Source organism: Spinacia oleracea, chromosome 2 (genome assembly GCF_020520425.1).
Source record: "Spinacia oleracea cultivar Varoflay chromosome 2, BTI_SOV_V1, whole genome shotgun sequence".
NCBI classification, from domain to species: domain Eukaryota; kingdom Viridiplantae; phylum Streptophyta; class Magnoliopsida; order Caryophyllales; family Amaranthaceae; genus Spinacia; species Spinacia oleracea.
In genome coordinates this window covers 87,145,398-87,173,335 of record NC_079488.1, presented here as the reverse complement: position 1 = coordinate 87,173,335, position 27,938 = coordinate 87,145,398, and the positions used below count along the sequence as shown (strand labels likewise).

General features: G+C 36.2%; 1 protein-coding gene across 6 annotated transcripts; it reads left to right on the top strand.

Annotated features, from left to right (window-relative positions):
- The first annotated feature begins 21,585 nt into the window (after positions 1-21,585).
- LOC110803918 (short chain aldehyde dehydrogenase 1) lies at positions 21,586-25,943 on the top strand. Of its 6 annotated transcripts, none has more exons than XM_056837213.1 (4): positions 21,599-21,784; positions 21,888-22,026; positions 24,557-24,604; positions 24,736-25,943. In XM_056837213.1, exons 3-4 carry the CDS (start codon positions 24,585-24,587, stop codon positions 25,574-25,576), a joined length of 861 nt encoding a protein of 286 aa, XP_056693191.1. In that variant the 5' UTR covers positions 21,599-21,784; positions 21,888-22,026; positions 24,557-24,584; the 3' UTR covers positions 25,577-25,943. The 6 variants fall into 6 exon arrangements, with proteins under 6 accessions (XP_021865152.1, XP_056693187.1, XP_056693191.1 ...); XM_056837211.1 differs by having other exon boundaries at positions 24,733-25,943; XM_022009461.2 differs by lacking the exon at positions 21,888-22,026.
- Positions 25,944-27,938: the final 1,995 nt, after the last annotated feature.

The following is a 27,938-nucleotide window of genomic DNA, read 5'->3' as shown; positions in this document are numbered from 1 at the left end:
GCTCTTTTCTCTTTCTCTTTAAGTATTTCATGGCTCGCTCTCTTCGCTCTCCCTTTTCTCTTTCTCTTTTTTTTTTGCTTGGGATTTCTCCCCAACATAAATCCTTCAATTTTTTTTATTTGGGCTAAAAGGTAGATGGTTGTGGTCTTTGAGTCACGAGGTGAGACTGAGTGAGCCTCGTTTGGTGGGCCTATAGTGGACCTTTAACTTTAGTAGGCCTAGGCTGGACCTTTAAATTGTCTTACTTTGCAAGCTTATTTAGTCATTTCTTAAAATGTGCAAATAGCGTAGATTCAAAATATTGTTTTTACTTTATTGAAATTTAACGAAAGAATTACATCGAAAATAATTTTTTTGCTTCTTTTCAGATTCCAGTTTCCGGGATTTAATTGGAAGTTGTGATTTAGACTCGAACTTTCATTAATTTTTTTGATTATAACCCGTGTATGAATACAAGGAGGTGGCCTAGACTCAAAATAATGACGTGGCGTAAGCCTATAACACTTGACCAAGCGACTCTCAGACTTAGGCTAATTGGACCATAACTTTTGTTGGTTGACACTTTAGATTTTAACCCTTGGGTGTTCATTTGTCATGCGCCATTTTGCTTAATGTTGGCAAGGTAGTTGGTTGGGGAGATCGAATTTTCATTTTTGCAAGACTTGAATCATTAGTGCGGCTTCCCTCTTAGTGTGTATTGTTTTACCCCAATGGTAGCCTTACGGCATGCCGACTTGGGTATTTTCATGGTTCGTCATGTTGCATTCATGGAAAATCTTTTAGTCCGTACTTAGGAGTACTTCAAGGAGCGAGTGGCTCGAGAGGACTATGATAGTCGTGACCCAATGTGATCATAAGCCTTGAGGCCATTAATTTTTCTTTTGCCAATGGTATTGACACCTTAGGTTCACTTTGGGGGTTGTGCGACTATGGAGGAATGATTTTCAGAATGTGACTGTTTACATTTTGCAAATACTTGAATTACATAATATATTCTTTTTATTGGTGAGAGAGAGTATTGAGGCCGTAGATTCTTAGCAAGGGATGACAATTACATATGGGTGCTTATTGATTTAAATGTTAGGAAGGGAGACTCAATATGGTTTAACCTTTTAACTTGTAGAACGACACCAAACATTAGGACCGATTCTATGTATAAGACAACTAAGACTTAGGATTTAGATTGTACTTTGGCATAGCCTAGTCTAGACTCGGATTTATTTATTTTTTATTCGAACGTTATTTTTTCCTTGAAAACTTTATTCGAACATCATTTTTTGAATACTTTTCCCATGTGACATTCAAGGTCATTCTAATTAGCATGCTCGGTTTTGGTGCCGAACATTGTCGTCATAGGAGGCCTAATGACGACACAAGGAGTTATTTATTTTATAAGTCGTTCTTAGAATTGAGTGCCTTTTTCATACGTCCTCGTAGCAAATTTGTTACGAATTATTTTTTATTGCTACGTATATTTTGTGCGCGAGCACCGAGGCTGCGGTGCCTGGCCAAAAGGCCAAGCAGCAACTTCAGCGCCCAACAGGGGCGTTGAAATAATTGGCGCCCAGCCAGAGGCGCTGAAAGTGCGTCCCTGACTGGTACTCGTATTCTGTTCGTCTATTTTTTTTCGTACATACGACTTAATTTTGCGTGCTTGCCCAATAACGTTCTTTGCGCGTTATGCAGCGTCGTGGGATCCGTTACAGGTCGTCCTGAGCGTCGCTTATTTTTGTGGCGATCGCCCGGGACTGTGGGACACGTATTTAGGTATAACTCTTTGGCCAATTGGTGTTTATGAATGTTTGGGCAATTTTTAGGGTCGTTGGTTTTCTAGCGTTATTTGTCACACACAATCACAACATAATCACGTAATTCGCTACACATAACTAATATTACAACATGAAGCAAAAATAATATGTCACGTAGTTTATGATAGGCTTCTATGGGTAATATTTGCGCCGGCTTGGTACCGCTTCTATCGTAGATCCAACACATGCTCCGGTCGAGGTAGTGCATTCAACAGACGAATTTCGTCCCAAGAGGCCAATCACGATGTAAGCCAAGGGGGCATGCACCAATGAGAGGGACCTTAGTGGGCGAGCGATTGGGTTTGGGACGGGTGTACTACTAGCGAAAAGTGCCGAGTGGACAACATTCGAAGCGTATGCACCCCCCGGTTGGCGATGGGTATCCTTAGTCCCCACTCCCGAGATGAAACATGCCAAGGGAGCCGAGATTCGTTATGCGGTTCTGTCCGTTCACATTAATATGCTGATTTTCAGGTCGTCCCAACTTGATAAGGAAATAAACGCGGAGTAGGATCGTTTCACCCTTCGGCTATTTTGATTACCAACGAGCACAAGTTGTAACGCCCCGACCTCTAATTCAATAATTAAAGCATAATTAGCAGCGGAATTAACCTAATTGGTCGGGACATTACCTGCCGTAACTTCCTTTTCGGAAATTACAAGGCAAACATCAATCATAAGCCTTTAGATACTCCAAAATATATAATAATCCTTTAATATTATTAAAATGAAACTACATAATTTACTAAGAGTCTTTAATTAAAACTATTAAACTATTAAAACTGTAAGCATAAACTAGGTGGATGATAATAAAGTGAAACTCCTCGCCACTACTCGTGTCCATCGTCCCCCGCAGTACCTAAAACGGAAAACAAAACGGTGAGCCAAAGACTCAGTAACGAACTATTCTAGCAGCGTAAATTTATTTCAATTCATTTTATTTAATAACACAGGGAGAATAGAATAAGTAAAACATTTAATAAAATATCATATTCACTTCATTCATAAACTTTGCAATTTAACATGCTAGTTGTCGGCAAGTACGAACCGTGAAGGAATTCTCCACTGGGCCTGGGCCCTGAGCCTGGGCTCATCATCGTAACATGGGCCTGGGCCCTGAGCCTGGGCTCATAAACCATGGGAGCCTGGGCTCGTAATCCATGGGTGGACAGGTGTCCGTGGTGCATGCATGACCGGTAGATAGGAAGATGGTAGTTTATATACCGCCAGACAAACCAGGTCTTTCACTTTCATTTTATCATGTTTTATGTAATTTTACCAAGCCTTGGCTTGGATTTCAATTCGAAATAACATAACTCATTTAGCTCATAAAACATCATTTTGATCCTGGGATCAATAAACATATCATTTCTTTCAAAGCATTTCATAAACATAATTTTATGAGAAAACTTAATCAAATCATATTATAATAAACAATCCAAACAAATCATGTTTCATCCCACAATCCATAAAACACATCGAAACATTTAATTCTTAAATTCAATCATAACGTCATGATTTCATAATACTTTTATAAGGGGATTGCGGGTACTAGCAATAGCCGTTACCTCACTTCCGCGATTTGCTAAGGGTTTTCGTTGGTTCGTTCGTCCTGAGCTCCGAGTCCAATTTCTTTAAAAATTGAATTAGTACTAGATCGATAAATAATTATAAAATTTAATATTTTATAAATCATAAATTTTATAAGTAATGAAATAAATAACGAATTTTAATAAAATATAATTTCGACATTTAAAGAAAATATTATTATTAATCGAATTTTGAATTGAATTACATATATATTTTATAAATAAATTTTCATGTAAATAATGTTTAAATTCCATTTTGATAAATAAAACTAGAATCTTTATTCTCATAAAGTTGATAATAAAATCTGAAAAATAATAAACAGTTTTTATTAGTAAATATTTTGTAAAAATTATTAAACCATAAGTATTGACAAATTAAAAATCTGAAAATTCAGATTTAGTCTTACCCAAGGCCCAAATGAAATGTGGCCCAATTTGGAGTTAGGTTTGAAAAACAAATCAAGGCTCCAAAATTTAGAGATTGGCTTTGTTGCTTTCGGTTTCCTGGGTCAAGAACAGGGGGAGGGGGGGCCGAAACAGGGAAGCAACGAAGGGGATGAAGAGCCGCGAGGAGAAGGAGCGACGGACGGCCGGGCGGCGCAACAAGGTCACGCCGGTGCAGGTGGGTGGTGTTTCGCGGCGGTGGTGCAGCGTGAGAGAGGAGGAGGGAGTGCGAAAACGAAGGGGAAGCAGGGGAGTTTTGGAGAAGGGTGTTTCGATTGGTGGTCGTGTAGCTCGCCGGGAAGTGTGGGGGAAATGAGTTGACCAGGCGAGGGGAGTGGGCTGGTGTGGTGGCTGCGACGCTGGTGGCGCGCCGAAGGAGGGGAAAGAGGAAGCAGGGGAGAGGGCAGGGGGTGCGTGTGGTGGAAGGGAGAGGGTGAGGGAGGTGTGGTGGTCGAAGGTGGTTGCTGTGTTGGTGGTGGTCGAAGGTGGTTATCGATGGTGGTCACGGTGGTGGTAGGCAGACGGTGGTCGTTGGTGGTGGTGGTTTAAATTACAGAAAAGCAGGAAGTGAAATTGAATTGTGTTTAGTTTTGTTGGAATTCAATGAGGTTGAAACTGATTGTTACTCACGATTTTGAGTTTGATTCTTCTCATTTTCTGCCTATTTTGAGAGCTATTTCTAGTGTGAATTGGTGTTCATTGACTCAGTTAAGATTGGTTGGAATGACAAATGTGAAGAAAAACCTGCAATTCTGGTGACTAAGGGAGTTAGGCAAGGATACGTGGATCAATTGTAAGAATGTGTGAGACAAGTGTAAAAGGGAAGTTTGACTTCCATGGCAAAAGCTGCGTGAAGCAGAAGAAGAAAGAAGGAAGGAGACAAACTAACTTTGGCTTATTTAGGAGAATAAGGATATCTTGAAAATTGTGAATTGCTAGAGAAATTTCAGAATTTTTACTCCCTAATTAAGCTTTAAAAGATAATTCGGAAATAATTATAATTTAAAAAAAAAAAAAAAAACTAATTGAATTATAAAAATCGAAGTATTTTTACGACTGAAATATTAAAATTTCCGAGTTAAGTAAGATTATAAAAAAAAATAGCGTCTGGAATTAAGATTTAAAACGATTAATAATAGACATTAAATTAAATAGAATTATTAAGCATAGTAAACCGTATTTTAAAAATTCAGGGTATTACATCCTCACCCCCTTAGAAAAAGTTTCGTCCTCGAAACTGGAGCTCAGTTGAACTTGCCATTCTTAGAAATTATACATGTCATACTTAATCATCCTATTTGCTATATAAACTTGGCAGGAATAACATCATAATATTTTAGAATTCATACATCTTATCGTTTCTAAACGAATAATTGGGGATATTTCGATCTCATTTGCACTTCGACTTCTCATGTAGCTTCAGATGTCAAGTGATTGGCCCACAAGACTTTAACCATTGGAATTACTTTGCTTCTAAGTCGTTTCTCTCTTCGTTCTAGGATTTCAATTGGTTTCTCCTCGTAAGTCAAATCATTTCGCAATAACAAGGGTTCATGCGTAATCACATGGCTAGGATCAGGAACATATTTTCTTAACATCGACACGTGGAACACATTATGCACTTTTTCCAAGTCGGTTGGTAAAGCTAGTCGATATGCTACTGTACCTACTCTTTCTAATATCTCATATGGCCCGATGTATCTTGGGCTCAACTTTCCTGTTTGACCAAATCTCATTATTCCTTTTGTTGGCGAAATTTTCAAGAATACGTGATCTCCAATCTCAAACTCTAGTGGTCTTCTTCGTTGGTCGGCATAACTCTTTTGCCTACTTTGTGCTGCCATCATTCTTGATTGGATTAAACGAATCTTGTCAGTAGTTTCTTGAATCAATTCTGGTCCTATAACACGTGCTTCATCGATATCACTCCAACATAATGGTGTACGACATTTCCTTCCATAAAGTGCTTCGTAAGGTGCCATACCAATAGTGGCCTGATAACTGTTGTTGTATGAAAATTCAACCATAGGTAGAAACTTCTCCCAGGTTCCTTGAAAATCCAAAATACATGCTCTCAACATATCCTCGACAATTTGATTGGTACGCTCTGTTTGTCCATCAGTCGTTGGGTGAAATGCGGTACTGAAGTTAAGTTTCGTCCCAAGAGCTTTCTGCAATTCTTTCCAATAGGTTGATTGATACCTCGTATCACGATCAGAAACGATAGAACTAGGCACTCCATGAAATCGCACAATAGTGTTCACATATAGTTCAGCAAGTTGATCCAAACTCGAATTGTTCTTCATGGCTAAGAAATGCGCTGACTTTGTTAATCGATCAACAATGACCCAAATAGCATTCATTCCCTTGGTTGATCTTGGTAATCCTATGATAAAATCCATTGAAACTGAATCCCATTTCCATTCTGGCACATCCAGAGGTTGCAACAAACCTGCTGGTCTTTGATGCTCGATCTTGATTCTCTGACATGTCAAACATTTAGCCACATACTCTGCCACTTCTTGCTTCATGTTGCTCCACCAATACATTTGCCTTAAATCCTTATACATCTTATTTCCTCCAGGGTGAATCGAGTATGGTGAACTATGAGCTTCTTCTAAGATTCTCTTTTTCAACTTCTCATCATTAGGCACACATAATCTTCCCTGAAACCTTAACGTGCCATCCTCTTGAATGACAAAACCAGGTGACTTCCCATTTTCCACTTCACTCCTTATTCTTTCTAATTGCAAGTCCTTATATTGCGCTTCCTTAATTTCATCAATCAAAGTTGGCTTCATTACCAACACATTCAAGCAAGCATTTCCTTTGATAAACTCAATTTCCATCTTTTGTAGATCATCTCGGTTGACTCGGGAAAAAGTTAGGATAGAATTTAGGTGAGACTTCCGACTTAATGCATCTGCAACAACGTTAGCCTTTCCGGGATGGTATTGAATATCAAGGTCATAATCTTTAAGAAGTTCTAACCACCTACGTTGCCTCATATTGAGTTCTTTTTGGGTGAAAATATACTTAAGACTCTTATGGTCGGTGAAAATTTGACACGAAACTCCATACAAATAATGTCTCCAAATCTTAAGGGCGAAAACAACAGCTGCAAGTTCAAGGTCATGGGTAGGGTAGTTTTGTTCATGGACTTTGAGTTGGCGTGAAGCATAAGCTATAACTTTCCCGTTTTGCATCAAGACACATCCTAACCCATTCTTGGAGGCATCACTATAGATTACAAATCCGCCAGTTCCAGATGGAAGGGTAAGAATAGGGGCAGTGGTGAGACGTTTCTTAAGTTCTTGAAATGCACATTCACAATCATCATTCCACACGAATTTGGTATTCTTTCTAACTAATCGGGTTATGGGCAAGGCAACCTTAGAAAAATCTTGAACGAATCTTCGGTAGTATCCAGCTAAACCCATAAAACTCCGTACTTCGGGTACATTAGTTGGTCTAGGCCATTCTACAATTGCTTTTATTTTCTCAGGATCAACAGATACACCTTTCTCAGAGATAATATGTCCTAAAAATGATATTTCCTTAAGCCAGAATTCACATTTCGACAACTTAGCATATAACTGGTTTTCAATCAACATATCTAACACTTTTCTCAGATGCTCTTCGTGTTCCTCATTACTCTTAGAATATATCAAAATATCATCAATGAAAACAACTACAAACTTATCAAGGTATGGTTTAAAAAATACGGTTCATCAAATCCATAAATACAGCTGGCGCATTGGTTAATCCAAAAGGCATCACAACAAACTCATAGTGACCATATCTAGTTCTAAAGGCTGTCTTTGGAATATCCTCGGGTTTAATTCGAAGTTGATGGTAACCTGACCTCAAATCAATCTTAGAAAACACTTTTGCACCTCGAAGTTGGTCAAACAAATCATCAATACGGGGTAAGGGATACTTATTCTTAATGGTAATCTTGTTTAACTCTCGATAATCTATGCATAGCCTCATAGTTCCGTCCTTTTTCTTCACAAACAAGACAGGGGCTCCCCAAGGTGAAACACTAGGTCGAATATATCCTTTTTCAAGTAACTCATCTAATTGTTTCTTTAATTCTTGTAACTCAGCTGGTGCCATTCTATATGGTGCCTTAGAAATAGGGGTGGATCCCGGAATTAATTCCATGCTGAAATCTAATTCTCTTGGTGGGGGCATACTAGGTATTTCTTCTGGAAAAACATGTGGGTACTCACAAACAACAGGTATGTCGGTAATGGAAGGTCCAGAGGTATTTAAGTCAATAACACTACACAGATAACCAGATAAACCACTCTCAATCATTTTATGTGCTCTCAAAGCATGGACAATTTGAATCGTTGGTTTTCTTACTAACTTATGGAATGAAACTCTATCTCCATCTGGCGTTATAAGGGTCACACTTTGCCTCGAACAATTAAGGTTAGCTTCGTACTTAGTCAACCAATTCATTCCCAAGATTACATCAAATTCAGATAGGTCAAAAACTATTAAGTCTGCTAGAAACTCTACTTTCTCTATTATGATAGGGCAATCCTTATACAAGGTCCTACATTTCACAATTTCTCCACTTGGAAGGGAAACATAGCATGAAAGTCACAACATGGTTTCAAATTTAAATACTTTGCAAACAATGGAGAAATAAAGGAATGTGAAGCTCCAGAATCAAAAAGAACATGGGCTGCTAAAGAATGGATAGAGAAAGTACCGGTGATAACATTATCATTCTCATCTGCCTCATCCTGTCTCATCACAAAACTCTTCCAGCTGGCGGTGGTCGGGGTGGGTTGCGGTTTGAACCTCCTGTGTTGTTGTTCCGACCACGATCGTTGTTAGTTGAAACTGGTCCTCTCGAGGTTGGGGTTACCTGCTTCGGACAATCTCTGATGTAATGATCATGGCTCCCACATCGAAAACAAGTGTTCGATCCTACACGGCATTCACTCTCGATGTGGCCTCTTCTCCCACATTTGGCACATTCTTGCGCCATATTATTCTGGTTTCCACGATAACCTTGTCCTTTGTTTCCAACATCGTTCCTCCTTTGGTTTCCCTGATAGCGTTGGTTAGGCTTCTTTGCTCCTCCTTGACTCTGGTTTTCATTTCTCCTTTTATACCCAACATTCTTCGCTTCTCGAAGCAGTACCACTCTCTCTACATTAGCTGCGATATCAACCATATCCTGGTATGAAGTAAACCTCTGGGTGGACAACCTATCCTGGTACTTAAGGTGCAGACCTCGCTCGAAACGGTTCATCCTAGACTGCTCTGTCGACACCAGGTCTGGTGCAAACCTTGACAACTCCATGAACTTATTTGCGTATTCCAACACGCTCATTGTTCCTTGTTGCAAGTGTAGAAATTCATCTTATTTTTGTTTCCTCAGGGATGGTGGATAAAACTTGTCTCTCATTAACTTTTGTAGCTCGTTCCAACCAAATCCAGACCCATTCTTTCGTTCCTTGTTAACTTTCCACCATAATCCTGCTTGACCCGTCAAGTAAAACACTGCGAAATCAACTCTCCATTTCTCAGGGCATTGCAGGGTTTCAAACAACTGATCAATGCGACTTATCCAATCCTCGAACTCAACTGGATCAGGCCTGCCATCATAGGATGGTGGGTTGAGCGACGAAAAGTTCTTGAACATCGTTGCGCTCTCGTTCCCACTAACATCTTTCTTTTTCCGAGAATCATGGACTAATTCGGCCAACATTGCACTCACATTTTCCAATCGTTCCATCCTTTCCTCATGGCCATTAACATGGACATACTCCTCGTGAGTAATGTCGTTATCATCGTGAACATGATGCTCGTTGCGAGCTCCGTTGGTAACATCGTTGATAGCATCAATGGTCGACATTCTGCATAACATATCTTATCAGGTTGAAGCGAAATAATAAAATAAACCCTTTGATCCCGTTCCTACACTCACACTCATATTCATTTTAACTTAGCAAGATTTTAGAACATTCTTTTTAACTCATTCCTTAAAATTCTTCACTTAAAGCCTAATGAATTCTATTCGTGCCAAAACCCTTAAGGTTTAGCACTTATGGTCCAGAACCTTTGCTCTTGATACCAAACTGTAACGCCCCGACCTCTAATTCAATAATTAAAGCATAATTAGCAGCGGAATTAACCTAATTGGTCGGGACATTACCTGCCGTAACTTCCTTTTCGGAAATTACAAGGCAAACATCAATCATAAGCCTTTAGATACTCCAAAATATATAATAATCCTTTAATATTATTAAAATGAAACTACATAATTTACTAAGAGTCTTTAATTAAAACTATTAAACTATTAAAACTGTAAGCATAAACTAGGTGGATGATAATAAAGTGAAACTCCTCGCCACTACTCGTGTCCATCGTCCCCCGCAGTACCTAAAACGGAAAACAAAACGGTGAGCCAAAGACTCAGTAACGAACTATTCTAGCAGCGTAAATTTATTTCAATTCATTTTATTTAATAACACAGGGAGAATAGAATAAGTAAAACATTTAATAAAATATCATATTCACTTCATTCATAAACTTTGCAATTTAACATGCTAGTTGTCGGCAAGTACGAACCGTGAAGGAATTCTCCACTGGGCCTGGGCTCTGAGCCTGGGCTCATCATTGTAACATGGGCCTGGGCCCTGAGCCTGGGCTCATAAACCATGGGAGCCTGGGCTCGTAATCCATGGGTGGACAGGTGTCCGTGGTGCATGCATGACCGGTAGATAGGAAGATGGTAGTTTATATACCGCCAGACAAACCAGGTCTTTCACTTTCATTTTATCATGTTTTATGTAATTTTACCAAGCCTTGGCTTGTATTTCAATTCGAAATAACATAACTCATTTAGCTCATAAAACATCATTTTGATCCTGGGATCAATAAACATATCATTTCTTTCAAAGCATTTCATAAACATAATTTTATGAGAAAACTTAATCAAATCATATTATAATAAACAATCCAAACAAATCATGTTTCATCCCACAATCCATAAAACACATCGAAACATTTAATTCTTAAATTCAATCATAACGTCATGATTTCATAATACTTTTATAAGGGGATTGCGGGTACTAGCAATAGCCGTTACCTCACTTCCGCGATTTGCTAAGGGTTTTCGTTGGTTCGTTCGTCCTGAGCTCCGAGTCCAATTTCTTTAAAAATTGAATTAGTACTAGATCGATAAATAATTATAAAATTTAATATTTTATAAATCATAAATTTTATAAGTAATGAAATAAATAACGAATTTTAATAAAATATAATTTCGACATTTAAAGAAAATATTATTATTAATCGAATTTTGAATTGAATTACATATATATTTTATAAATAAATTTTCATGTAAATAATGTTTAAATTCCATTTTGATAAATAAAACTAGAATCTTTATTCTCATAAAGTTGATAATAAAATCTGAAAAATAATAAACAGTTTTTATTAGTAAATATTTTGTAAAAATTATTAAACCATAAGTATTGACAAATTAAAAATCTGAAAATTCAGATTTAGTCTTACCCAAGGCCCAAATGAAATGTGGCCCAATTTGGAGTTAGGTTTGAAAAACAAATCAAGGCTCCAAAATTTAGAGATTGGCTTTGTTGCTTTCGGTTTCCTGGGTCAAGAACAGGGGGAGGGGGGGCCGAAACAGGGAAGCAACGAAGGGGATGAAGAGCCGCGAGGAGAAGGAGCGACGGACGGCCGGGCGGCGCAACAAGGTCACGCCGGTGCAGGTGGGTGGTGTTTCGCGGCGGTGGTGCAGCGTGAGAGAGGAGGAGGGAGTGCGAAAACGAAGGGGAAGCAGGGGAGTTTTGGAGAAGGGTGTTTCGATTGGTGGTCGTGTAGCTCGCCGGGAAGTGTGGGGGAAATGAGTTGACCAGGCGAGGGGAGTGGGCTGGTGTGGTGGCTGCGACGCTGGTGGCGCGCCGAAGGAGGGGAAAGAGGAAGCAGGGGAGAGGGCAGGGGGTGCGTGTGGTGGAAGGGAGAGGGTGAGGGAGGTGTGGTGGTCGAAGGTGGTTGCTGTGTTGGTGGTGGTCGAAGGTGGTTATCGATGGTGGTCACGGTGGTGGTAGGCAGACGGTGGTCGTTGGTGGTGGTGGTTTAAATTACAGAAAAGCAGGAAGTGAAATTGAATTGTGTTTAGTTTTGTTGGAATTCAATGAGGTTGAAACTGATTGTTACTCACGATTTTGAGTTTGATTCTTCTCATTTTCTGCCTATTTTGAGAGCTATTTCTAGTGTGAATTGGTGTTCATTGACTCAGTTAAGATTGGTTGGAATGACAAATGTGAAGAAAAACCTGCAATTCTGGTGACTAAGGGAGTTAGGCAAGGATACGTGGATCAATTGTAAGAATGTGTGAGACAAGTGTAAAAGGGAAGTTTGACTTCCATGGCAAAAGCTGCGTGAAGCAGAAGAAGAAAGAAGGAAGGAGACAAACTAACTTTGGCTTATTTAGGAGAATAAGGATATCTTGAAAATTGTGAATTGCTAGAGAAATTTCAGAATTTTTACTCCCTAATTAAGCTTTAAAAGATAATTCGGAAATAATTATAATTTAAAAAAAAAAAAAAAAAACTAATTGAATTATAAAAATCGAAGTATTTTTACGACTGAAATATTAAAATTTCCGAGTTAAGTAAGATTATAAAAAAAAAATAGCGTCTGGAATTAAGATTTAAAACGATTAATAATAGACATTAAATTAAATAGAATTATTAAGCATAGTAAACCGTATTTTAAAAATTCAGGGTATTACACAAGTATTTCATTAACGTTCCCCAGAGGAGTCGCCACTGTGAGGGGGTCGAAAAAGCACGAGGCTAATGCATGACCTCGTCCCTCGTGGGCGTGACGTCGTCAGATCAAGTGTAGTTAGATTTCCTGTGAGTTTACACCCAATCGACTAGTAATATGGGAGTCGATAAAGGGAGTGCAAATATGTTCGACCACGACGGCCATAGGTTCCCTTGTGATCCCTGGTGTGGGGATCGCTCAACGTACACGCGCAGGGCAGAGATTGAGAGTTCGGGGGACTGTAACTACCGAGAGGAGTGCTCATCGATAACTCTAGAGGCAGGTTATCCTTACTAGCTCAGCATAAATAATTGAAGGGACATGCGTTTAAACTATTAAACTATTCTGAATTGATTTTAGCAATATGCAACACATAATACTAAGTCGATCGTGATTATCTTATTTAGGTTGATTTAAGGTACCTAGTATGATAATTCAATTGTCCAAGGTATTATCTTATTAGGCGTGATAGATCAATCAAGTTAATAGTTTGACAATTTTATAAAAGGGTGATCAAAGCGATTAAATCATATGAGGGACACATTACAACGCACCCTTGAGAGGTGCGTCACGGTTCTCAGAAAACTAACCACTTGGCTTTGCTATTTCTCCTTTTATTTAACGAATCTCGGGTTTCTAAGCAGTGTTCCAGTATTTAGGCTTAATTCATCAGCTACAAGGGACAGGATGCGTTCTGTTCAACTTTTGGGTCGATTGCGACAGAACGCCGGATCAATTTCGCAGCGTGAGGCTAGGCTTAAGGCTAGAGTCAATACTCAGGTTATGGAATTGTGTGTGTTGTTCACGTCGGTTTTTAGGCTGTATTTATAGGGAAAGAGTTTGTGGAAAGATAGATTTTTAGAATACGAATCCAAAAAGAATTCGGAGACGACACGCCCCCAGGTATTTTCAGCGCCCAAGGCTGGGCGCCGAAGATTTCGGCGCCCAGACCCAGGCGTTGAAAATAGGATCTGGGCCGAGCCTTTTGTCAGATCTGGACTCTTAAACACGGATCTTTTGAGATTTATCCGAGTTTCTTAGTGCGTATTAACTTATGACGGAATGCGTCTGGGCCTGTTACGAACTCTAAGTTCGTTAGGAATTTAATTAATACATAACTCTTATTTCCGAATTATAGTAGGAATAGAATTCCTTTTGCCAATTCTATCTCTTTTAGGACTTATGTTGGAGTGCAACACCTAATTCTGACAGATTTCTATCTTTTATGACTTTGCCACTTTTAACAACTACTTCTTACGGCAGTTACTATTTTTAGCAGGTTTCTATAAATAGCAGTTTTGGCTGAAATGAAAGGGTGATTGAGATTCGTTATTTTACAGGAGATGTATTGCCAAGTGGAGATTTATGTTCTCATCATCGAACCTTCCCTTTCGGGAATGGGGACAAAAGTAGGTGTCTACACAAACTGATAGGCCACTTTAACACTTTCAAAAGTCACCTAAAAAGAATTCTCCGCCTAAAACAACCAACAAATATTCCCCTGCAATATTCTCCGCCTAAGTTGAAAAATAGTTTTATAAAGGAAAGAAATTATTAGGGTGTTACATGAAGGGTCCCCCCTTCCAGATAATCCACCCATGTATTCCCCTGCAATATCTTGATTAACTCCAGTACCATTCTCACCAAGCTCCTGTGTACTACATCCAGTAGCTGGAAAGTATTAGCAACATGAGTTGGTTGACCATTAGAGAGTCTAACTCTAATTGGCCTAAGAGTTCTCTGAAAGCCCTCATGACCTATCACTGGTTCAGTTGCAACAAGTGGCTGGACTGATTGTTTCTGAACCCATACCCTCTTAGGCTTACCCTTCATGCACTCTGCCTCCGGGTGGCCTACCATCTAACACTTTCCACATATTGTAGGTCTCCATCCATAATGAACCTCCACCGAAACCAACTCACCATGCTTATCCATAAAGGAGATATGTTCAGGGAGCAATTGATCCATGGGAAATTCCACCATAACCCTAGCAAACTGGATCTTATCTCTACATGTTGTAGCGCAGTCTCTCTTGAGAGGCTTCCCTAGCTGACTCACTATTTTAAACAGAGATTTCTCTCCCCAATACTTAAAATTCAACTTCAGTTGAATCCAACCGGGCACTACTTTAACCTCCTCCTTCTCCGTGTCCAAATCTACACTACATGGTTTCAGAATCAGTGGCTTACTATCGAAAAAATATTGTCCAGCAAGAACCTTATCTCTCGAATCCATTGTCAAAAACCTAACCAGATAGACCCCCTTTTTCACCATAACCACATCATCTACGTACCTTCAAATTCCTCCAAATTCTTCGAATAAAACCCTCCATCACATTGATTGGGGGATTAACACCAACAATGTAGCACACAACAGAGAAATTCCAAAAATCTACCTCCTCCTGTATATCATCTAATTCAATCTGAACAAGACTCAAATTAATCGACTCATGCTTAGAAATCAAATCAGTAGTAGTTGCAGCATCATGATCATTCATAGCTATCTCATCAAACTGTTGTTAAATGGGTACATAAACCGTACCTATATCCATGTTAGATCAAGAGTTCACCTGAGTAGCCGACCCATGAATCACCTGCATAAATTCATTGAATGAATGGCGCATTTCAGATCGTATTTGAAGCTGTTGCAACCTCGTTTGGCGTGAAAACTTCATTTTCCAACCCAAAATCCAGGGCCTCCGCTCCCAAAACTTCATCAATAGAACGTGTTCGAAGCGCTTGAGAATCCGATGATGGTCCTCCAGGCTTCCCTTTGCCATTGCCTTGCTTGCTACTCTGAGATTTTGAGCCAGATTTTCGTGCGATATGATGGCTACGGTGCACGTTATCCTAACATGCGCCGAGAGAAAGCTTGGAGAGAAAGTCTGTAGGGTTTTTCTTATACGTGTTTATTAGTGTGGCTTAAAAGTGAGTAGAATGAATTATGGGAGTTAGAATTTGTTAGTACATAAAAGGGGAGAGCGTCGTAGCGGCATTCTGTGAGGTGTTTCAAAATACATCACAGTGGCAATTTGGTCAATAAAATGTACCATTTATTTTAAAAAAGTACCATTTCATTAAAAAAAAAAGAGTACCATTTCGTTAAACGGAGTACCATTTTGATAAAAATATGTACCATTTCGTTAAAAAGAGTACCATTCCATTAAAAACAGAGTACAATTCCGATTAAAACATGTACCATTTCATTAACGTTTTTTGCTGTTATGTTTTTACAAATACATAACCGTTATGGATTTTGACTTCCTCCATAAAAGGGTGATATGACAAGAATAATGTTAGATTATGTTCCTACCACCGTTTATAAAAGTAATGAAGCTACTTCCAATGTATAGTTTTCTTATTATTAATTAATGTAATAAAATATCAAATTCTTATAATTTGAAAAAACCGTGTATCACACCAGTGTTATACACATATATAGTTCTTGCTATATTAAACTTAAACCAACCGTAGTGATACCCCAGATTATTTATGTACCTGTTGTTATAACCACACAACAAGTTAATAGGACCCTTTCCTCCCCTGTCATGTCATAAAAGTCTCAACCACCAAATTTACAGCCAAAATTTAGGTAAATAATTGAATTTTATTTGTACGATTTGACTTCAACTAAATAGTCTTTATAATTGTTGAGAAATTACCACTATAATCACTAATCGGCATGTATAACAAAATATTTATCCTGGTTTACGGACACTAAATGATAGACAGAATTGGCTATATTTTTTATTTTTTTTGGTGTGATCAGAATTGGCTCAATATGAGAACTATTGAAAGTAAAAACATTAAGCATCGGTTAAACAATAATAACAACACTGATTAACCGCATGATTTTATAGCATATTAAGAAATACTCTTTCCGTCCAGAAATACTCGAATCAGTTTGACTGACACATTAATGCAATGTAATTGACTTGTTATTTAGTTAGATGGTACTCCCTCCGTCTCTTTTTGTTCTGTATGTTTGGTGTTTGCACACGTTTTTAAGACTAATTAATGTACATGATTTTTCTCTATTTTTTTTTTAATTTAAACAAGACAAATTACGTTTATTTATAGTGTTTTCATTTTTACCAAAATTCTGATATTGGGAAAATGAGAAAGTTTAATGTCCCAATGGAAAAGTGTGAGGAATTAAACAACCCAATGAATTTAATTGGTTAAATTAATCATTGGACACAAATTTTGATAGAATATTAAAGCATTTATGTGATCATATAAAAGGAAATATAAAGGAAAATTTGCCAAAAACAACCTTTTATAACCATTTTTTTTTGCAAAAAACAACCTTTTATAATTTTTTTTTGCAAAAACAGACCTAAAACTAAAAATAATTTGCAAAAGATAACCTTTTCCCATTTTCAGGCGTTGACCTCAAATTTTCCGGCTTGACTTTCACGTTTTTACTTCTTGCACCCACTTCCCTCCCTTTTTCTCACTTACAAAATAAAACCCAAAAATTACACTTTCCCTCCCTTCTCTCTGTTCTTCATCATCCCCCCAAAATTTTTTCCTCTCCTTGCTTTATCATTTGATTGAAATTGATAGTTTACTGCTATACTAAGTGATTTTCGAGACTCTACCACTAATTTTTGGTAAGTTTTGTTCATTAATTTTGCCTAATTTCAATGTAGGAAAGTTAGGGTTTTTTGCCCCAAATTTCTGAATTGATTCGGTTTTGTTGAGGGAATTGCAGGACCATGGCTCATTTGAATCAAGTTAGGTGTGGATGTGGTTTTCCTATAGCAAAGAGGACCGCGTGGACTCATGAAAACCTGGGAAGGAAGTTCGTGGCTTGAAAATTTAACCCAAAAATGAAAAAAAATACACTTCAATGTAAGTACACAAATTCTTATTTACAATGGGTGTACAATAAATATTGTACATCGGTAAAATTTAACTCAAAATGCTCAAAAGTTAAGCATATATATGTAAAAGTTATCTATTTTTCAGTGATAAATTTTTTCATTTTAGTAAAACTTATTTCTTCAAAATAACTAATAATTTAACCCTTTAAAATATTTATCATCAATTTTCTTTTTACTAATATAAAAGTTAATCAAAACTAGGCTAAAATTACAAAAAAAAAGGGTTAAAGTTATCTTGGTGTACAATAAATTTATTGTACACCTTGTGCGCACAAGACCTTTTGATTTAAGTAGTTGAGTGAGGTGACGTTTGAATGAGGATGACTTACCGCATTCAATGAAGCTTCATTGATGGTGGAGCTACATTAATGGCGACAGAGATATTGAAAGGTTGTCTCAGTTTTAAGTCTTCCCCATTTATATGCCAAGAAAAGGGAGGGAAAAGGGTGCACTTAATGAAAAACGAAGGCACGTGCCCTGCACGTGAGAGTCAAGCCGGAAAATTTGAGGTCAACGCCTGAAAATGGGAAAAGGCTGTCTTTTGCAAATTATTTTTTAGTTTTAGGTCTGTTTTTGCAATTTTTTTTATAAAAGGTTGTTTTTTGCAAAAAAATGGTTATAAAAGGTTGTTTTTGGCAAATTTGACAAATATAAATAACATTTTGGGACACCTAAAAAGAAAAACGTAAAGAATAAATAGAGACGAATGAAGTACGAAGTAGTTGAGAGTTAACCCCATGATTGGGGTCCAAGTTTTACAAAAAATCACCACTTGGGACCTCACTTTTTTTTTGGTCAATAATTGGGACCTCATCTTACTTTTTTAGCCAAAGTTAACTATAGCGGTTAAAAAATGTTAAGTCCTTGGGTTAAGAAATATAATTATAACATTTTATTTTTGCAAAAATACAAAACTAATTTAATTAATTAATTGTTATTCTACACCTCCAATATCCCCCTCTTGAACAAACATCATCGGAAACTACCAACACCACATTAATTTCTATTTTCTTTATTAATGAAGTTCGCCCATTATAGATTTATAGTTCACAGTTCAACGATAAATTGATAAAAAAAATGTTAAGTAACTAATTTCTAATATTTACATAATTTTACTTCGAAACCAACAAAACCAAAATGTTCCCTTGAATGTTTTAACATAGAGCTATAAAATGGGCCATGTCAAGGGCGGCTCCGGCCCAAACTTAATGAAATCAGTCTGTTCGGGTCATAAACAAGTCATATTTAGTCAGTTCAAGTGACCTATTTAGCATAGCCCATCCCGTAATGAGTATACGAGTTACATCCTAAAAATACTTCGTAGTCTGTATCAATCTATCATACTTCTCACTGTATGTCACCCCTTTAAAAGGCATCTTCATTTGAAACAATGGTCGAACCTCATTTTACTTTCAATCAATTTATAAAGTATGCAAAAATTTTGCTCTCCTTAAAGTGATTAAGGTATAAACATCACGAAGTAAACATAAAAAATATATAAAAAATAAAAAAATCAAACAATAACAAATCGATCTAAATCAACACGAAAACAATAAAATTTAGCAGCATTAATATCATACAAAATCACAATTAACCAATTCAATCAATAATCTGACAAAAAATCACTTTTTTTTTGAGGGGAACAAAAAATCACAAAATTAACAAGTACCAATTAACTCAAATCTAAAGACGAACAAAATAAACCCAATAAAACCCCTAAAAAAATTGGCAACTAATACTACTTATTAAGTCATAACTCTTATAATTTATTTTTGATTTATTTTATTAGTTTAAATAGTCAACCTTAAGTTAAAGGTGAGTTAAACTACCAAAAATCTAACCTTAGGTCCCAATTATTGACCAAAAAAAAGTGAGGTCCCAATTGGTAATTTATTGCAAAACTTAGACCCCAATAATGGGCACTCAGTAATTGATAATGGAGTTTTTTTTTTAGATATATATAGTGAGAAATATCACAACTTTTAAAGAGGTAGTGAAAAATGACTCACTTTTTAATGTTTTTTTAGGGAGTAGTGATATAGGTGGGTCCATGGATAAATATAATATTAATAAAGTTTGCCATTTATGAAACGGTGCGAGTAATCCGGGACGATTTTATAAGGAAAGCGGTGCGAATATTCCGAGACGAAGGGAGCAATAATGTTTTAATCCGTCTCTTATCTGACTGACTTTTAGAGCACACACAACCTTGACATGGAGCTTGGGTCAAGTGATTATTGACAGGACAAAATGACTACAATGTTAACAATGTACAAGGGTCAAAATTTTATTAACTTGACCCGGGTCGCATATGTCACCCAAGGTCAAGTTCCTTAAAATTGAATATGGGACCGCATGAAGCTGCCACTTACATAATATTAGCCGTTTGCATACAGAATTTTAGGCTTATATTTGTTGTATGTATGCAAATATTAATTCATTCGTATTTTTCTCCATGTACTGTATGCATGCATGGAATCAATATTTCATGTTATTTTTATTTATTTATTTTGCATGATAACAATTATAAATTAATAGTCAGTTATGTATAAATTTTATTTCATTGTGCTATATATGTATGTTTAAGGTTATACATTACATTTTTATTTATATGTAATATTAATTTAATTTCATATTTATTTGTTTGTTAAAATTAATAATTGTGTTTGTAGATGAATTTAAAGTGTAGTCTATGTAAAAGTAAAAAAGTAGGTAAGAGAAATTAATGACCTTGAGTCAATATTGTAGAAGAAAAATGAGAGATTTAAGTAAGTGGTATATCAAGTTAGTAGAATATGAGGTGGAAGAAGGAGAAGGATGAGAGAGAAATTTTTTTTCACTTGACCGAAAGTCAAGAATGCACATGATCTTATAGTCTCTTTCAACTATCCTCAATTCCCGACCGTATCATACATTTCATGACCTACATTATAATGATTAATATGACAATACCTACACATTTTAATTGTATAACTTGTATTTGTGTGAGGGCGATGTACCGCGTTAATACATGAATAACAATTCGAAATAAATTCAAGATTTTTTAATTATCATTTATGAAATAAATTATATCATATTTAATTTGTTATGTAAGGATTACAAATTATTTGACCTAGATTGGCGGTAAACTATTTGGTTTACAAATTAGAGTTTACGTGTTCGGGTCTTGTATATAACGTGGAACATTAGAGAGAGATTAGTCAGAGTGCCACGTGGCATATAAATTTATTTGTCAACGCTTTTATATATATATATATATATATATATATATATACATATATATATATATATATATATATATATATATTAGATTTAGGGCCCGGACGATGTCTCGTGTTACTACATTAATAACATTCACATTTAGTTAGATTTTTTTTACAATGATAACATGTAATATATCATGTTGTAGTGGTAAAAACTTTATTGTTTAAATTCAGGTCCGGGGTTCAGATCTTATAAACGTTTTTTAATATATAAGTATAAATTTTTTTGACTGCTATTTAAATAAGATTTGACTAAAGTACTAACAGACTCAACACTATAGATTAGAAATAGGAAAATGATATATGATATAATAAAATAAAATATTAATTACGTCGATTAAAAGTCAATTTTGACATATATATATATATTTCTAAATTTAATTTCAATTATATATATATATATATATATATATATATATATATATATATATAATTATTAATTAAGAAACATATATATAATTGAAATTAAATTTAGAAATATATATATGTCAAAATCGACTTTTAATTGACGTAATTAATATTTTAGCTAGATATGAAACCTTTAGCTAGATCGTGTACGGCGTATATCATTAAGTTAATTCCTTAATTAATAATAAGACCTACTTTATAGTACGTATATATGTTAATAATATGACGATTAATATCAATATTTTTTTATTGGTGCGAATGAGCAACAAAGACAAATATAAATTATAGAGGGGGCGGGAAATTTGAAATGGTTGATAGTTTATATATAGATATATACACGTTGAAAGGTAGTTGGAGATATACTTAATTGTTGTGTATAAATAAGGTGCACGCAAATTCCATGTGCTTTGATAAATGGGAGCATCCAATGTTTAGAATACAATTGTCTATCCTTGTTTTAGCACGTACAATAGAGTGAGGAGCGCCTTCCCTCATACATAAGGCTATCTATCTAGCAAATATGAACGGCAAATCAACAACAACTGCTCCTATTGCTATGAGGTGCGTTTCATTTATCTTCTTTACTTAACTTGTGCTTGTGTTTGTGTTTGTGTTTGTCATTCACCTCATCTATACATGGCCTGCAATTAATAATCGAATATAGGGCCATTGATGTAAGCTAGCTCGACAACTCGGTACCGCAGTAGCTCTATCCATATGTACGTTTTGTCACCGGTGAGGGTATGTGAATTGAATGATAGCTAGATCACAAGTCCGAATCCCCTATTCTCCATTTGTAATAGGTAATATTTGTAGTTTTGTACATATATTCAAACTCCTACTTCGTACAATACTATAGCTGCATAAGTATGTACGTACTGATTGAATATATAAGTAACGACATTATGATAACCAACATAAGTTGATGGAGTTGGTGGGGAACTCACCTTGTGACTTGGAGGTCACAAGCTCGAGCCCCATCAACTGCGAAATGCTTGGGAGTGGCTCAAGCGATGACCTGCGGAGCTAGGCTGGTTAACCTGTGCTAACTGCTGGTTCAGTTAGGGTCCCTTCTTCTTACCTATTAAAAAAAAAAAAAAGTAAAGACATTATGATAGTATATATGCTCAAAGCACTATATTAGCCAACACTTCAATATATGATCTCATTTTCGTTGTTTCTTATACATTTAAAATTGTATTAAATCAATATAATTAGAAAAGTGATCGCAATCATTTCTTAATAGTCTCGTATCACTAATTAGTAATTATCTTTACGAGTTACTAATCCGGCCTTACATAATAGAAATTAATAACAACATACTCAAAGCAAGATACATTTTAGTCTAACAAATTAAATTAGACTCACAACGAATTATATAATAATCTAATTTTAGCAATAAGCTAATTATGTCAATATATTCAAAAGTTGGATGAAAGGCAAACGAATTCTTCACCGAATATAGGGATCTATGTCAGATTGTCATTGGGCGATTTTTTGTGAGATCCCCCTGCACATCCGCCCAAGTGAGTGAGGTGGAGGAGAGTTTGGCAAGTGATGGGGTTAAAAACTGTATTCGTCGCGGGTGACGGATTGATGATGAAATTTTAGATTGTACCCGCTCACCCCACTTATCTTTTATCTAATTGATTATGAGTATATCAACAATTATTTTACTACTAATCTATCTATTATAATGTTTTGTTTATTTACTCAAATCAGAAATACAGAAAAAAGAGTTGGGTGGGGTTTGAGGCGGGTGTGGATACACGAATGAGTGATGGAGAGGGGATGCATTTTCTTTTATACCCCTGTCGCGTCTCAAAGGCATCTATAGCTGCATAAAGTAAAATACCATCTCATTTTTTTATATTGTGTTACCCATATACCAATTTTGTACTGTATGGATAAAGTAAATCGGTTTGGGTTGAATATAATCGGATTGAGTTTGGGTTCCAGCTTGCGGATTATTAACGTTTCGTGTTATAAACGATCGGACCAACCCAGCGGGTTTAATGGTTCAAGTTGAGGATTGACATTTCTCATAGTATATGATGATAACTGATTTTTATACCTAACATGAAATTATGAGTGATGCATGAAAAAGAATAAAATAATCTACGAATTTTTCTATGTTTCTTTTAAAATTAATTTACCTTTGCACTTAAAGTTAAAATATGTATACCGTGCTTCGCACGGATACTATACTAATTCTTCTACTATCCGAGATATCGCCCAAAACACTAACTAATTTTAATACAATTCTACTTGTCTGGATTCATATGCTACGGAGTAAATATGTTTGAAATTCTACTTTTTCACTTAATTGAAGATCTACTTTTGAATAGTATAATAGTTTCAGCCCACATATATAACTATATACTATCTCTGTTTTCAAATGATCTCGGTTAATAATTGCATAAATATTAAAACAAAAGAGAATATTGCATAAAAAGGTGGTGAATATAATAAATGGCGAAGATAAAAGTCGTAAGTTGCAACAACATTTATTTGTCGCAATCTTATGTGTCGAAATTTAATTGGTACATATAGGCGCCACATAGACTATGCGTCATCAGAATATTTTTATTATCAATGCAATATTTTTACTATGAAAGTATGTAACTAAGGTAGCCGATATAAGGAAGGAAACAAATTAGAATATTAAGATTTTTCTACCTTTTTGCAACATATATAATAGGTTATATAAGTTAAATATTTTAATTTCCGATTTAATTTATGACACATAAGCATGTCATGTCATCATTGTGACATTGTTTAAAGGTTTTGGATCCTCTAGAGTTCTAAAATAACTATATAAGGTAGAGTTTGAGCATATCAACCATTGAATGAAAAATCAATGGTTTATATATTATCTTTCCAAAATTCCCCTTATTTTTTCTTATCAATATAATCCATTGATTTTAAAATGTATGGTTTAGATACAACTATACCTTGTAGAGTTTTATTAAAACTCTAGAGGATTCGTACTCGGTCACATGTTGCGACCTTTATCATTTTCGTATAATAAAATATGAATAAAGTATGAGATCAGAATGTGTAAAAGGTGGATGAGTGTAAGAAAAAAATGAATAAAATAAGAAAAAATGAGTATAAATTGGTAAATGTTATTGGGTAACAAAGATAAGATAGTAAAATTTTCATGTTTTAAAATAGAATAAAGTGCAATGTAAAAAACTTTATGAAACAAACTAAAACAAAAAACATAAAAATCATTTTGAAACGGTAGCACTCCGTAATATATATACGAGTATACGTATGTGCATAGTGAATCCTCATAAGCTCATTGAATGTAACGTTGTCATGATGTAGGGTGGCCTTCCAAGAGGGAAGCTCGTGAATGGCCTCTTATTGGAGAGGGTAAATGACAATCTAAAATGGAGGATTTTGTATCAATTTCTCTTGTAATTCACTTGAGTTTAAGTTTTGAAGTTGTCATTTGGTTTTCAATAGATGCAAAAGTTATTCAATTTATTCATTTATGTTAGCAGGCTCAAAGGAAAGGTTGCAATTATAACAGGAGGAGCAAGTGGATTTGGAGAGATGACAGCAAAAGTGTTCGTCCAACAAGGAGCAAAGGTCATTATTGCCGATGTACAAGACGAAAAAGGCATTTCCTTGTGCAACGAAATCATTTCTAGTTCCAACAACCATGCATATGGTAACAACGACGACGACGACGACGGAGAATTCATCTCCTATGTGCATTGCAATGTTTCTGATGAGACCGATGTTAAAAACCTCATAGATTTGACCATCTCAAAACATGGAAAGCTCGACATCATGTTCAACAATGCTGGTATACCAGGTGATCTAGATCCTACTATTGTAGGTGCTACTAGTGACAACTTCAACAAAGTGTTCAACATCAACGTTTACGGTGGTTTCTTAGGTGCTAAGCATGCTGCTCGGGTTATGATCCCAAGAAAATCCGGTGTAATCCTATTCACTGCGAGTGTAGCATCATTGGTAGCAGGGGAGTCACCTCACGCATACACCATGTCAAAGCACGCGATAATAGGTTTAATGAAGAACTTGTGTGTCGAAATGGGACAATATGGAATTAGAGTGAATGCAATTTCTCCTTGCGGTGTCTCTACACCGCTACTAAGCAATGCATTAGGGATGGATAAGGAAAGTGTTGATAGGTTGATTTGTGAATCAGCTGTGCTTAAAGGAGTTGCACCGGAGGCCTTAGATGTGGCTAATGCAGCGTTGTTTCTGGCTAGTGATGAGGCTAAGTTTGTGACCGGTCTTAATTTTGTTGTTGATGGTGGCTATAGCGTCACCAACCCGTCTTTCTCCATGGCCGTCCAAAATATGTTCTCCTAAAACCAAAAATAAATCAAGGATGAATGCCTATCGACCTCTTGTCTTTATTGTTTTGTCTTTTCCTAATTTACCTATATATTGTCTCAAATACTATTAGTCCTTTAGGGTAATTAAGTACGGCTGAATTTTTACCAAATACCCTCATGTTTTCAGAAATTGAATGCATCCATCAATTCTAAATAGGGTAGGTTGGGTGTCAATAAGGTACTAAATCTATCGTTTCTTTATCCTTCAAGCCCCTTTAGAAGGAGGGGAGTTTTAGAATTTTGTAACAAATAGTCAAGAGGACCACTTTGGAAAATCTTTTTAGTTCGAGATAGGTGTACTACTAAAAAGTTTGTGGAGTGGACGTATTTTGAAGCGTTTATACCCCGTGGCTAATAATTATATCTTAGTCTGTACCTTCAGGGTGATACACGTTAAGAATGTCTGATTAATGTGTTGTGTTCCATTATTCATTTGTTTAGTGTGGAGGTTCAAAATTTCAACTCTTGCCCGCTTAATCGTGAAATAATAATTTAATTGTATCCAAAAGTGGCGCCACAGCCGTGCCAAGGCCTGGCAGCCACAGTTACTTAGGCGCTAAGATAACTTGCCATGCAAGTTACCTGAGCCATAAGCAACTGGTCTTTGTTGAGATTTGGATTCTAAGTATCAAATTCCTAATCTAACAAAAGTTACTAGTTTCCTAGATCTACCCTAATTCTAGTTTCCTAATCCTAATACAATTGGGATTGTGGAAATTCTAGAATATTCCTTACTCTATAAATATGACCCTAAGGTAAAATATTAATAACACATAATTCCACACGTGTGACTCATAGTTCCAGAGAGAACTGTGACTTTGCCAATTTCCTAAAAGTGAGATCACGAAATCCTAAATACCTTATACTAAGATTCTAGTTGGTCGAATTTAAGGCAGATCCCAACGTGTTGTGGACTATCTACGGAGGGACGACATGGAGTCATGAATTGTTCTTGTTCGGTTCGGGAGCAACTAAGGGAAGGCACGCATCAAAAATTATATGCATTCCTAAATTATGCTAATTTATTATGTGATTTACATGGATTCTAGCAATTATGGTTTTTCCGCATGTCAATTAGATTATTCATAACCTAACAGTGGTATCACGAGCCTCGTGCATAGTTGCATAATCAATTAAAACATGGATTATTTTTTTAAAACATTTACAAAGAAATAAATGGGGGAATTGATTTCGTGGTAATTAATAGTAAATTATATGCGATTATTTAATTATTTGTTTATAGGAATTTTTGCAGTTTTGTCAATAATGATCGGAATCTTATAATTTTATAGTGAATTCCGCATGTAAACGGCTTTTCAAATTTTGACAAAACTAATATTTTTCGGCCGAACCCAGAATTCCCAAATTCGAAACAGAACTATGACTTTTCACAGGTTTTAGTTTTTCGATTGCAAAATTTATGTTTTTTTAATGATGTTAAATTAATATTTGCGAATCTTGTGTGTAAATCTTAATTTAATAATTGACCTACTACATATGATTAACAATTTTAAGATTTAAATTCGTTAATTATTCTACCTCATTTGTAATTATAATTAATTTGTTGAATTTTCGAAATTAAGTTAGATTTTGATTCGATTTTTCATAATTAATTAGTAATTTAATTGGGATCTAATGAATTAAAAGGCCACCTAAAAATTGTTAAAGCTTGAAATTTCCAATTTTGATCAACCCTAGATTTTAATCTCTAATAATCAGGTAATCGAAAAGTAATTGGTTAATAAATTAAGATTTTTCGCCCAAATTCATGAATTTTGAAATTATAAAAGTTTTTATTTTTATAAATAATAGTACGTTCACAAACTTGTATGCACGAGCAAGACGTCAAGGTCAAGCAAGTGAAGCCCCCGTGGGCGTTGCTGCGTTAGTGCGGGTGTGCAACGACGAGCAAGGGAGCTCGTTGCTCGCATGGCGCTGAGGCAGTGTGCAAGGAGCACTAGGCGCGCGCAGACAACAAGTGAAGCTTGCGTGTTGTGTGTGCGAGTGGGTGAGTGGGACAAAGGCAGGCAGAGCAGGCGGCACTATGGGAGCGGCACGCCGAGCAAGGGATCTCGCGTGCCTGCTGCATTGCGCGCAAGCCGAGCAAGAAACGTGACGAGCAAGGGAGCCTGCGCGAAATGCAGGGATATGAAGCAGTGGTGCAGTGGACACCAAAAGTGTATTTACTCATATGCCCCTCCCCTCTTGGCTTAAATAATAGAGATGGTTTGAATTTCGACCTAAATCTGTTTAACTCGACACTAATTTTACTGAATTTACATCAATCACTTTATCATTTCTCCCTTTCCCACTTTGTTTATCTAACTAGTGTTTCA